This window comes from Pongo abelii, chromosome 3, assembly GCF_028885655.2.
Source record: "Pongo abelii isolate AG06213 chromosome 3, NHGRI_mPonAbe1-v2.0_pri, whole genome shotgun sequence".
Lineage (NCBI taxonomy): Eukaryota > Metazoa > Chordata > Mammalia > Primates > Hominidae > Pongo > Pongo abelii.
In genome coordinates, this window is record NC_071988.2 from 109,863,439 (window position 1) to 109,877,629 (window position 14,191).

The following is a 14,191-nucleotide window of genomic DNA, read 5'->3' on the forward strand; positions in this document are numbered from 1 at the left end:
TTGCATTTATTCCTGCATCATAAAATTGTTTGCATAATAATATTATAATTATGTGATGCATATTTTTTCTTAAACCACTAATTAAAACATATAGTATTTAAAAAATAATTTTAGATGTATTGAATGTGATGCAGTAAATTGAAAGTTTTTTCTTGAGCTTCATTTCTGATTAAATACTATTAATAGTTCTAAAATCCATGTTGTAACTTTCATTATGGTGATTAACACAAAATGTATTTTCCTTCATCAGGTTTGAAAGCATTTTTCAAGAAAAAAAAATAATTCAGATCACATGTGGAGATTATCATTCTCTTGCACTCTCAAAAGGTAATTTTTCTGTAATATTAATAGTTTTGTAGAAGTAATACATGTGTGTATATGTGGAGCCAGTAGAATGTCTATATTTCACTTGTAACAGGACAGAAATACAGTTTTGAATTTGATATGGTTCCGAGTACTATTCTTAAAGCAGATACATAATGAGAGACTTCTTGGATCTGTAAAATGTTCAGGTTTCCATAATTACTATTCCTAAATTTGGTTTCATGTTTTTATTTTTCAAGTATGAAACAGTGAAAATTTTCTGAATAATCAAAACTGTTTTCTCTACATCTGGTACAGGCCTGGGGCCACCCTTTTCCAGAAACTGCTTCCCTTTTCCTAACACTTTTCCAGCTTCCACTCTTCTGGCTCAGAATCCCCTTTTGTGGCCAGGTTGCAGGCCTCTGATATGTTTTAACGTTGCTTTTTGAATTCAAGGATCTCCCTAGCCCTGTAGTATTTCTCGTTTTCTATCGGACACTGTCATGGTGGGAAATGGAAGCAGTGAATATGAATTATTTCCTAAAGAAACTTGACTGTGAGGCCAGGCTTGGTGGCTAATGCCTGTTATCACAGCACTTTGGGAGGCTGAGGTGGGAGGATCACTTGTAGCCAGGAGTTTGAGACCAGCCTGGACAACATGGGGAGACTTCATCGTTACAAAAAAACTTAAAAATTAGCTGGGCATGGTGGCTTGCACCTGTAGTCCCAGCTACTTGGGGAGGGTGAGGCAGGAGGATCCCTTGAGCCCAGGAGTTTGAGGCTGCAGTGAGCCATGATTGTGCCACTGTACTACAGCCTGGGTAACTGAGTGAGACCCTGTCTCAAAAAAAAAAGAAACTTACTGTGAATGAAATAATTAAGATAGAAGTAGGGTAATAGAGGGGAATTCGAAGTCAAGGGAATTTTTGTTAATATATAGGACAGATGTAAACATGTTCATAAGCTGAATAGAATCTGGGATTCAAGGGAAGTTAATAATTAGTGAGTATTTGACCTTCATTGCAAGGCCTGTTGAGATTTGATAGTATGAACTTGTATTGGAAAAAATTGATCATTTGACTCCATTCATTCATGAACAGATATTTCGTATTATCTACTGTGTTCAGATTATGAAGATGAAACACACAAAACCTGCCTTTAAGAAGCCCAGGGTCTAGAGGCGTGTATGTACAAGGGTAAAGGGATATTCAGAGTTTATTACTAGTAAATGACAGTACAGAAAGAATAAAAGTTGGGGCAGCAAGAGAAGAAACTGGTCATGCTCATCATTATATTCCTGGTGGCTGACAGGTGCATGAAAATTGTGTGTGAAGGAGAGGCTCTGCTTCCCACCACATCCTGCACAGTATCTTGCAAAGAGATTCCAGTAAACCTTAATTCTCTGGTGTATTTTTTTAGACTCTATTAGATATTGTCAGCTCTATCAGATAACATCTAAGAACGCTCCCTAAAAAATGTGCTCCATATATTCAGTTAATGGAAAAAGAAACTGACTCGTTCAAGAAACTAATTTGAAATTAATTTTACAGTTGTTTATTTGGGATCTTGTAATTTCAAATGAATTTTACAGTTGTTTATTTGGGATCGTTAGGCACATGAGAGAAAAACAGTAGCTCTGGGGTTTTTTGCAGAGGTAGATTGCTTCTGTTTTTCATGGGCCCATCCTCTGAGTGTTTTAAAGTAAATATTTCTTAAATTTGATTTACAATCAAATGTATTATGTTGAAGATATTATTTAATATGTTCAAATAGCTTCACTTTTGAAGTGAGGGATAAGGAAGTGTAATTGTCACTGCTAAAGAGAAGATTCTATGTTTTTCTGTGGCAGACATAGGGTAGCTGAGAGTACCATCAGTGCAAAGGTACAATATTGTGATATTATACTATGTAGAGCATGCATAATGCTTTAGGGTAATATCTGCTGCATTTTAAATTGAATAAAACAGCATTTGCTTTGTTTATGTCAAGGTGGTGAGCTTTTTGCCTGGGGACAGAACCTGCATGGGCAGCTTGGAGTTGGAAGGAAAGTTCCCTCAACCACCACACCACAGATTGTGGAGCACCTCGCAGGAGTACCCTTGGCTCAGATTTCTGCCGGAGAAGCCCACAGCATGGCCTTATCCATGACTGGCAACATTTATTCATGGGGAAAAAATGAATTTGGACAACTAGGCCTGGGCCACACTGAGAGTATGGAACACATTCTCAGATTCCTATTACCAACACATATACTTGTTAGATGAATTTAATGGACCTCCCTGTCAAAAATGGTTCAAATCTTCACTTTCATTTGCACTGCTCTTCCTGATTACCTCTCTGTCTTCAGGGCAGAATCAGTCCAAGAGGCATACATAGTGTGGAAGTTGTTACTGTAATTGAGACATGTTTTAGGGCTGTGTGTGAGATGGGAAAGGGCATTGAATTAGGGATGAGAACCTGGATTCTGATTCCCACTTTGCAGTTTACTAACTGCAAGCCTTGCCCAGTCACTAAACTTTTCTCTAGGCCTCATTTTCTTTTTCTGTCAAGTGACAAGTTTGGATGAGATGACCTTTAAAGCCTTTGCACTTAAAGTCTGTTAGTGTATTATTACAAAAGAATACTAAAATTATATTTAAGAACTCACATATCCTGATCTTATTCTATAAGGTATCAATTAGATCTGTAAACACACAAAAACACACATGAAAAAACATGTAATTTCCATTATTGAACAAAGCCAATGGTGAAATTTCTCATGATCCCAAACAACTCATTAGCGTTTTCAGGTATAAGAAATTCTGCTGCTTTACCCAGCTGTGGTACTGTATGCATTACCCTGGATCACTGGTTACTCATTTGTCCCTGATACAGGGCAATGGTCATTACACAGAATAGCCCATAAGTCAGTGTTAGAAAAATATTCAAAGGAGAGAAGAGAATAAAGCGGTCATTAAACTACTTTGGCTGAATCTCTGAGTGCTTTTGACATGAAAATAATCATGAAGAAAAGAGGTAGTGTGAGGTGATGACACTAGTAGATAATTTGAAAGAAAAAGGAATTGCTATGTTCATTAAAAGTAATTCTAGATGGGTGTTGGAAATATCTAATGTGCTGCAATTAAAGTGAATCAAGTCATAATTGAGAACAGCCTTTGGGAAGTGGTTTGACCATTTCACAGGTGGGTGCCCCTAAGTGTGACCCTTTTGGCCACTGGTCCCACCTTCACCCTGAGGTGTAGAACTTGATCTTAAACATGGCAACATAGAGCCTTTCTTGTCAGAATATCATGAGAACTGTTGTCGCTGGGTTGAGAAGCAGCAGTCCAGGTAACTCCAGTGTGAAACTCAGCATTTCCTTTTGGTCACTTCAGCTATTTTTTTCCTTACATAGGTAAAGATTATCCATCCCTTATTGAAGCACTAGACAATCAGAAAGTTGAATTTCTCGCTTGTGGTGGCTCTCACAGTGCCCTGCTCACACAGGTGGGTGTACCCTTGTCTCTTTTTGGCTGTATTTTTAGAAGAACATTTTGTATGAGAAGTTAGTGTTTCCCAGAGAAGAAAGGTCATCACTTCCTATATATAGGACTGTCCTTCTGATTTTTAGGAGCTTTACTTTGACAGTGCTATTTATTAGTGATTCACTTTGCATCAGTGAATACTACTTTTTTATTTTATTTTTCTAACATCTGATATGACATTCCCTTTCCTTAGGATGGGCTGCTGTTTACTTTTGGTGCTGGAAAACATGGGCAACTTGGTCATAATTCAACACAGAATGAGCTAAGACCCTGTTTGGTGGCTGAGCTTGTTGGGAATAGAGTGACTCAGATAGCATGTGGAAGGTAAGTTATAAAGTATCAATGAGAATTGATAAAATGAGTGCAGCAAACTAGATAGTAATTTAATAAAATTTCTATCAGTTTCTTTAAGATGTATCAAACATTTTCAAATCAGTGAAAATGCTTAATTTATATTATTTAGATAAACATAATACCCCTTTTACTATACATGGTTGTTTTCTTTGATTTTTTTTTTTTTTTTTAATGAGCAGATACAATTCACTTTCTGCTTCTCCTTAGTGAAATACCTTTGTAACTATTCAGGTGCACTTTTGTCTTTAAGAAAAATACGTACGTCATTGTTTATTTGGGAAAAATAAAGCGCAAATCACAAAGGATTATTCATTAATGTAATCACCCTCTCTGACAATGCCTTGTGGCCAACATACTTTTTAATTACCAGAGTTCTTTCATTGTAGCCTGCCCTGATCACGGTAAAGTATAAGACATAGTCAGTGATGGTTCGAGTGAAATATTCCTAAGAAGTTTAATTTTCTCAGCTCCTTTTTAGAAAATAAAGGTAAAATGTCTTGCTCAGACTCCTTGGTTTTTTTTAAAGGTTTTTTTTGTTTGTTTGTTTGTTTTCTGAGGCGGAGTATTGCTCTGTCGCCCAGGCTGGAGTGCAGTGATGCAATCTCAGCTCACTGCAACCTCTGCCTCCCAGGCTCAGGTTATTCTCCCACCTCAGCCTCTGGAATAGCTAGGATTACAGGCGTGCACTGCCACAACTGGCTAATGTTTTTATTTTATTTATTTATTTATTTATTTATTTTTGAGATGGAGTCTTGCTCTGTCGCAAAGGCTGGAGTGCGGTGGCGCAATCTCGGCTCACTGCAAGTTCCGCCTCCTGGGTTCATGCCATTCTCCTGCCTCAGCCTCCTGAGTAGCTGGGACTACAGGCGCCTGCCACCACGCCTGGCTAATTTTTTGTATATTTAGTAGAGACGGGGTTTCACCGTGTTAGCCAGGATGGTCTCGATGTCCTGACCTCGTGATCCACCTGCCTCGGCCTCCCAAAGTGCTGGGATTATAGGCATGAGCCACCGCAGCCGGCCACAACCGGCTAATTTTTGTATTTTCAGTAGAGACAGGGTTTCACCATGTTGGCCAGGTTGGTCTTGAACTCCTGACCTCAGGTGATCTGCCTGCCTTGACCCCTCAGAGTGTTGGGATTACAGGGGTGAGCCACCACGCCACTATTTAATTTTTTTGATTATCAGATATATCAGTCCACGTCTTGCCAGAGGAATGTTGGGAGTTGGTAGGGTTAAAGAATATTTTCCCCCATATACACTTATTCTTTTCGGCAGTTTTTCCCTCACTAAACATAGAGAAAAATTCAGACTATTTGAATGTTGGGTTCATTTGTTAGTTTACTGAAACCATTCTTATAAAAAACTAGCATGCATACTTTTAGTCTGTAGGCATATTTTCTTATGATCTTGGAGTAGAATTACATAAATGGGTAATATTATTAAGGTAGACCAAATTATTGGAATATGAGTCTCTTCACCAAAGAAACGTTCTCTTCAATATTTATACCTCATTCAGTATCTCTTAACCAAAGCAGTCTTATCACCTCTTTGGATTCTTCATTACATACAATCCTTTTGAGTAGCATGTATTACAAGAGAAGGAGGCAAGTTGGAGATCTGTCTTAATGCACATCAGGGCAGTACCCCTACTAACAGGACAATTCACTGGAAAGACTCACGAACTTACTAAAAGCTGTTATGCTCATAGTCACATTTATTACAAGAAAAGGATACAAATTAGTACCAGTCAAAGGAAGAAACATAAGGGCAGGGTCTAGGAGGGCTGCAAATGCTGAGCTTGTGGCTGTCACCTCCCCTTGGAGCAGGTGGATGGTGTTATCTCTTCTGGCCTGATAATGTGACAGGATGTACAGAATTTGCCAGCCAATCAGAGAAATTCACCCAAGTTGAGAGTTGTTTTGGTTTTTTATTTATTTATTTATTTATTTTTTTGGAGACAGGGTACAGGATGTACATAATCTGCCATCCAGTCAGAGAAGTTCACCCAAGTCAAAAGTTGTTTATGATTTGGTGTTTTTTGTTTGTTTGTTTTTTGAGACAAGGTCTCACTCTGTCACCCAGGCTGGACTGCAGTGGTGCTATCATGGCTTACTGCAGCCTTGACCTCCCAGGCTCAAGCAATCCTCCTGCCTTGGCCTCCTGAGTAGCTGGGACCACAGGTCCGCACTACCATGCCCAGCTAATTTTTAAATTTCTTGTAGAGATAGGGTCTCCTTATATTGGCCAGGCTGGTCTTAAACTTCTGGGTTCAAAGTATCCTACTGCCTTGGCCTCCCAAAGTGCTGGGATCGCAGGCATGAGCCACCACACCCAGCCTAAATTGAGGATTTTTATTGCTGAGGCATGATTGGTTAATCATTGCCCAGGTAGTTGAACTTAATCTCCAGCACTGCCCTCCTGTAGGTCTGATTTACATCACAGGCCAGGAGAGCTCTCCCAGGATCCTGCCATGAATAACAAAGACTCTCCTCTATCACTTGGGAAATTCTGTGGGTTTAGAGGTTACCTCCCAGGAACTGGGCATCAGCCAGACCTCTCTGGGCAAGGCAGATTCCTTGCTACACAACAGTATAGTGGGATATACAAACCAGCAAATCAATAGGAAAATCAGTGTGGTAAAGGTCTTTTGAGAAATTAAGTGGGAACTCAACTGAGTCTTCCAGCATGGAAAGAGAAGGGACTCAGGGATGGTTTCCAAGAGGTGGTGACTCAAACTGATGTTGAAAAATGAGCAGAGGGCAAGGGGAGGTGCTTGTTCCAACAAAGGGAACACCATTTGCCAAAGTATGACATCATAGTCTTGAGTGGCCTTTGGGTTCCAAAGTCTTTTCAGGTACATGTTGTTTTCTTGGTTTCCAGATGGTTTTCATCCTTTAAGAGATGTTTAGTTTCACTCTCACTGGGTAACATAGTTTTGGCAATTTACTGTATTGCTAAACACTCTCATCATTGTGGATAATTAAGAATTGACCATACGTGCTTTTATTTAATAGGTGGCACACACTTGCCTATGTTTCTGATTTGGGAAAGGTCTTTTCCTTTGGTTCTGGAAAAGACGGACAACTGGGAAATGGTGGAACACGTGACCAGCTGATACCGCTTCCAGTAAAAGTATCATCAAGTGAAGAACTCAAACTTGGTAAATTCTATAGGAACATAGGGTTTGGCATAGTATCTTTTTAGAGAAAATGATTTTTCTAACTGGGTAATGTGACAAAGAAAGCAGTATATGACTATGAAGGGAGTTTCTCTAAATATTGGTTTCATATTTTACTGGTAAACAATTCAAGAGTCAGTCTAATTTATTGAGGCAAAATAATTATTCTATATTACTCCTTCAGATTAGGATTAATGTGAATTTAAATGATAAAATAGACAATGGATTCAGAGACATATGCAGCCCTCATTCCAGTTTGCAAAAGACTTACTAATTCTTGTAATTAGTTGTTTACTAATTCTTGTAATTGGTTGGTTGCCCTGGTTAAGTTGATCCACAGTCATATAAAACCCTCAGAATAATGAGCAATCAACATGTACCTGGCACTGAACTGTGCTCAGCACTTACTTGTGTTATCTCACCAATCCTTATAACAGTTCTGGTAGGTGTATTCTGTCACTCCTGTTTTACTAGAGGACAAAGAGGCTTGGAGAGAAAAGGGTTAGCCACTTACTCATGGCCAGTAAGTGGTTTGTCTGGAGTTGAACCCATGCCCTTTATGACCTCAGAGTCTGAGCTCTGAAACACTCCACTATAGAAGCACCTCGGAGCATTTCTGTTACTTGTTTCTGAAAGCCTCGTGGTGACCTCAAGTAATAAAATTTACTCATTTCTTGTGGGAAAACGAACAGAGTTATTTCCTTAAGCAGCATGTATTATCTTTGATTCCTTATAACCAGTTACATGGGCTTAAAGTACTTATATTCTTTATAGCCAGCAGTTATTGGTTAAATCTTGAAAACATGGTTTTTAGTAATGGGAGTTGAATTAAACTGATAGCATTTAGCTAATCAAATATTTGCATTTTATATATAAATATTTATATTATGTATATTAAACTGATATCACATGTCCACCTTATGAATTACCTGTTTGCCAACTAGACTTTACTCCAAAGTATATGTATTTCAGCTTCTTAATTGGTGGAAAATGTACAAGTTTTGTCTATTTAGAAGATAAGATGACTACGTTTAAGAAGAATCTGAAGTTATTTAAATTGAACATGCATGTTTGTGCCAAATGACTTTCTAAAACTCTTACTTTTTGTGCATCCTTTCAGAAAGCCATACCTCAGAAAAGGAGTTAATACTGATTGCTGGAGGGAATCAAAGTATTTTGCTCTGGATAAAGAAAGAGGTAAAAATAGATCTCCAGGTGTTCTATGACCTGGTATTTTAAGCAAAACTAAGGGTTCTAGTATCCAAGTTTGGTGAATTCCAAAATCATCAGTTTACCAGGCTGACTTTTTGGGGGATAGCTGGACATTACTGATCCTTTATTGTCTAAACTACATCAGTCTTTTCCCACAAAAATCAGCAGATTTTTCTCTGGTGAATGTCTAATCAGTGTGATTTCCATAGACTATACTTACCTTTGGGGGCTACTTGCCGATGATGTTTGGTCAGTTTCCTTGCACTACGGAGTGACAGATTCTAAAAATGACGTTGCAGGCCAGTACTAAGAAAGACCCCAAGGTTCATGGGCTTGCAAATAAAAAGTCCGTAACTTCCCTGCCCTACTTCACCAAGTGAAATCGAGTTCCTCACACTTCTGCACACAGCTCTTTCAGGATCTTCCCTTCCCTTCAAAGGCTGTCTGATGTTCAGTTTAATTCGATTGTATTCGTATAAAGTGCTGAGTGTTGAGGTCCTCAGAGAAATTTACTTTCAGTCTAAGCCCCCTTGGACAAGAAAGTGGCAGCCAGGCAAATGATTGATTACTTATTGGTTGAGTATCACTTTGTGATTGTCCCAGGGCTGTATTACACGTATTTAAAAGTCAGTTTTACCCTCTGGAGTGCTATCTCTGATGTGTCTAAATTATTGTATTTTACTTTCCTGTTTGTTTACAGAATTCCTATGTTAATCTGAAAAGGACAATTCCTACACTGAATGAAGGGACCGTAAAGAGATGGATTGCTGATGTGGAGACTAAACGGTGGCAGAGCACAAAAAGGTACACCCCACAGTCTTGACTCTCTGCTTATATATCACTCTCAAGTATCATTTCCCAAACTGGTTCTGCACAGCAATATGACATTTTGTAGTCAGGGTTTTCCATAGAAACAAACTCATAGGATATGTGTGTATTTCTGTCTCTGTCTCTATCTCTATCTCTATCTCTATCTCTGTCATGTCTGTCTGTCCATCTGTGTATCTATGGAGGGGAGAGAGAGAGAGAGATTATTTTAAGGAATTGGCTCATGAGATTGTAGGGGCTGGCAAGTCCAAAATCTGTAGGGCAGGCCAGCAGGCTGGAGACTCGGGGAAGAGTTGATGTTGCAGCTCAAGTCTGAAGGCAATCTAAAAGCAGAATTTCCTCTTCTTTGGGTGACCTCAGCCTTTTCTCTTAAGGCCTTCAACTGGATGAGGCCCACTCACATTATGGAAGGTGCTTTCTTTTTATTCACTTGTTCAAGTGCTTTACTCAGTTTACCGTTTTACGTGTTAATCTCATCTAAAAAAATACTTTCATGGAAACATCCAGAATAATATTTGACCAAATATCTTGGTACCATGGCCTAGCCAAGTTGACATATAAAACTAACCCATCACAACTAGCATGTAAGCGCCATGAGGACAGCTTTCTTTACTGTAGGGCTTCTCCAGGCCTCTGTTTATGTATATTGTGACTCTCTGGCCAGAAAATACAGTCTATAGTGTTTCCCAGTCCCATTTGATCCTGGAACCATTAGTTTGTGTACCTGTTATTCTTAGCTGAATAATTTGTACCATTCTTCTCTAAACCATAGAACTCCTACTATTCTTACAAACATCATCTTTTAGAAATATTTTTAGGTATGGCTTTCTAATTCTGGAAAATGATTGTACAAAGTAGTTGCACAAAATAGTTGCATCATAATTTGCAGAGCATAAATAATTAAGAACTGTACAACTACTTCTAAGATGAAACTGAGCATACTCCTTCCCCCACTTAATTTCTGGTTATTTATTTCTACTTCAATGGAATAGAAATAAATAGGACTTGCATAGTTGGTGAGGTGGGAGTATTTTGTTTGTTCAAGAAAGTTCTGACCATAAATCAAGCCTTTCCTCTTTATTTGAGGCTTCTCTGAGTGTGTATAAACTTTTTTATTTCCCGTGTTTGCCACTGAAATTTTGAGATTTACCAAACAGAATGGACTTTTAGAAGCCGAGATAATATGCGTACAGATAGGAGACAAATGGAGAGGTTGGAAGGATAGTTATAAGATGTTGTATTTATCATGTCTCATGCTTTAAAGAGGCTGTATGTATGTATACCATGTGATTTGGTTTAACCAGTGTCTTATTACTAATATAGGGAAATCCAAGAGATATTTTCATCTCCTGCTTGTCTAACTGGAAGTTTTTTAAGGAAAAGGTAATATATATAATAAATTAATTGTATTAAATTGTATTAAGAGTACTGTGAAAGAGGATAAAAAAATGATTGGAGGGTAAAATAATTAGCTGTGTGTTCATCCCTTTTTAAAAATTGTTTTTTAAACAAAAGTAAATATATGCTTGCTGTAGAAAATGTCAAAAATACACACAATAAAAAGAAAGTGAAAATCTTCCATAATCCATCACTTAAGAGTAATAGCTAGCACTTACATATATGATTATATTTTTTCATGCAAATGTATTCTTGTACAAAAAATGAGATCATACTGGTTTTTTGTTTTTGTTTTTTTGAGACAGGGTCTTGCCCTGTCGTTGCCCATGCTGGAATGCAGTTGTATGATCTTGGCTCATTGTAACCTGTGCCTCCCAGGCTCAAGCAGTCCTCCCACCTCAGCCTGAGTAGCTGGGGCTTCAGACACATGGCACTACACCCAGCTAATTTTTGTATTTTTTTGTAGAGCCAGAGTTTTACCATGTTGGCCAGGCTGGTCTCGAACTCCTGAGCTCAGGCAATCTACCAGCCTTGGCCTCCCCAAGTGCTGGGATTTCAGGTGTAAGCCACCATGCCCAGCTGGATCATATTGTTTATACATTAATGTTTGCCCATTTTACATTTTATTCTATCTTTTTTGGTAATTTTTTTTTTTTTGAGACAAGGTCTCACTCCATCACCCAGGCTGGAGTTACAGCATCATGGTTCTTGGGCTCAAGCATCATCAAACTCTTGGGCTCAAGAAATACTCCCACCTTAGCCTTCCACGTAGCTGGGACTACAGGCATGTGCCACCACCTCCTAATTTTTTAACTTTTGTAAAGACAGCAGCTTTGCTGTGTTGCCTAGGCTGGTCTTGAACTCCTGGCCTCGAGCAGTCCTCCCACCTCAGCCTCCCAGTGTTGAGATTATAGGTGTGAGCTACCGCACCCAGCCGGTAACATAATTTTAATGGCTGCATGACCTTCCATTAGAAGGTCTTCCATGAGAAGATACTTAAACATTTCATTAATAACTTTATATTGAAGTACTAAGAAATTATTGGTCAGAAGCCCCTTCTTTTGGTTCCCACTTTTCAGTTCATTTAACGGGAAGAAATGGATGTATTTTTTAGAAATGGGAAAAACCTTTATCTTTTTTCTGTCTTCCTTCCTTCCTTCCTGTGGTCCTTCCTTCCTTCCTGTGGTCTTTCCTTTCTTCCTGTGGTCGGTCCTTCCTTCCTTCCTTCCTTCCATCCGTCCTTCCTTCCTTCCTTCCATCCGTCCTTCCTTCCTTCCATCCATCCGTCCTTCCTTCCTTCCTTCCTTCCATCTGTCCTTCCTTCCATCTGTCCTTCCATCCGTCCTTCCTTCCTTCCATCCATCCATCCTTCCTTCCTTCCTTCCTTCCATCCGTCCTTCCTTCCTTCCTTCCATCCGTCCTTCCTTCCTTCCTTCCTTCCTTCCATCCGTCCTTCCTTCCTTCCTTCCATCCGTCCTTCCTTCCATCCATCCGTCCTTCCTTCCTTCCTTCCTTCCTTCCATCCTTCCTTCCTTCCTTCCTTCCATCCGTCCTTCCTTCCTTCCTTCCATCCGTCCTTCCTTCCTTCCTTCCTTCCATCCGTCCTTCCTTCCTTCCTTCCTTCCTTCCATCCGTCCTTCCTTCCTTCCTTCCATCCGTCCTTCCTTCCTTCCTTCCTTCCATCCGCCCTTCCTTCCTTCCTTGGAAAAATCTTTATCTTTTTTCTATGGCCGCCCTTCCTCCCTCCCTTCCTTCCTCCCTCCCTCCCTCCCTCCCTTCCTTCCTCCCTCCCTCCTTCCTTCCTTCTTTCTTTTCTTTCTTTCTTTCTTTTTCTGAGGCAGGGTCTCGCTCTGTCACCCAGGCTGGAGTACAGTGGCATATTCACAACTCACTGCAGCCTTGACCTCTCAAGCTCAAGTGATTATCCTGTCTCAGCCTCCCTCTGTGGCTATTTTTTTTAAACTGGGAAATATTTATTTTTTTAACCTATTACAGATAAGACAGCATCTGAGTTAAAGTCTTATGGTATATATAGTTAAAGCAGCCTTGATATTTTTTGGTATTTTAGAAAAAATCATGTTGTTTACTACATTGCATTTGTATTTAGACAATTTATTATAGTTATACACTTGAGAAAAAAGGTAATTTTGTTGAAATGGGGCAAACTCTAGAAGAAACTTTGCATCTAGGGAGATAATCTAATAAAAAATTTATCTTTCTTCTACAGAAGAAGTACAGAAATGATGCCTGTTTATTTGGACTTAAATAAAGCAAGAAACATGTTCAAGGAGTTAACCCAAAAGGACTGGATTACTAACATGGTATCTTCAGATTGTTATGTGCAGAAAGAAAATACACCAGAATATTTCTTATGAGAACTCAAAATTTCAGAAGAAATGTTTTGTGTTAAGGGATTCTCCGAGACCTTGTAGCATATTCAGATTAAGTTAAACTCAGATAACATTTAGGAGTTGGCCCTTTTAGAGTGAAATAGTTGGCATGGTAGTCACACAGGTTACAAATATTCTAAATAATGTGTCTGTACACAAACACACATACACATATATGCATACACATTCCTAGAGGGAAGTTTTTCAACTCAGGGCTTTAGGAAGATGATTAAGGATTTGTTGAGATTGGTACACTAGAATAAGAACATTTTATATGCAATCCTTTGAAGCGTAAATGTAGAAATGAGAACATTTTTTCTGATAATGAATATCCCTCTCACCAGGGACTGCCTAGATTCTTTGTTTTTTTTTTTCCATTTTACTTTTCTGTAGATTCTAGAATGTTCTTGTTCTTTATGGGATGATTGCTTCCTGTTTCAGCACTGTTACTGCTATCTTTAGGTTTTCTTTTTGCAGGTGCTCCAAACATGCTTCCTTTATTTTTATTTTTATTTTTTTTGGAGACAGAGTCTCACTTTGTCGCCCAGGCTGGAGTCCAGTGGTGCGATCTCCGCTTACTGCATGCTTCGTTTATTAATTTAGTTTTTCTTAATGTAGTCTTTGTTATTTCCCTATTTTATTTTACTGGTTGATACAGGGATACTACTTTCTGTTCTTCTCTCCATTTTTTTCTCTCTGGGTCTCACTGTAGTTCCTTCTTTCTTTCTCTCTCCTTCCCTCCTCCCTTCCTTCCTCCCTCTAGCCTCCCCCCATTTTTTAGTCTCTCTCTGTGTTCATATCCCTCTTCTCTTCCCTCTCAATCTTTGATCTTTCATCCTTACTCCTTTCAGCTCCCGCACTTGCTCTGTTTGCCACAACTAGCATTCTCTATTTCAGCTGCAAGTTTTCTCATGCGCTCCTTTCTTTCAAGGAAAGATGGAAAGTTCAGTTCTCTTAACTTTGGCAGAACCACAGCCCCACTGGGGGTCTGAGGTGAAATGG

The 14,191-nt window shown here is 39.1% G+C and overlaps 1 protein-coding gene across 3 annotated transcripts in view; it reads left to right on the forward strand.

The window, feature by feature from the left end:
• HERC5 (HECT and RLD domain containing E3 ubiquitin protein ligase 5) overlaps positions 1-14,191 on the forward strand; it is a 50,794-nt gene that overhangs the window by 3,186 nt on the left and 33,417 nt on the right. For all 3 annotated transcript variants that reach the window (XM_024246044.3, XM_054554146.2, XM_054554147.2), the window contains exons 3-11: positions 251-327; positions 2,293-2,514; positions 3,698-3,789; positions 4,021-4,151; positions 7,198-7,343; positions 8,482-8,558; positions 9,274-9,377; positions 10,725-10,784; positions 13,027-13,120. In XM_024246044.3, the coding sequence (XP_024101812.2) occupies positions 251-327; positions 2,293-2,514; positions 3,698-3,789; positions 4,021-4,151; positions 7,198-7,343; positions 8,482-8,558; positions 9,274-9,377; positions 10,725-10,784; positions 13,027-13,120 (1,003 nt within the window). The remainder of the gene's footprint in view (positions 1-250; positions 328-2,292; positions 2,515-3,697; positions 3,790-4,020; positions 4,152-7,197; positions 7,344-8,481; positions 8,559-9,273; positions 9,378-10,724; positions 10,785-13,026; positions 13,121-14,191) is intronic.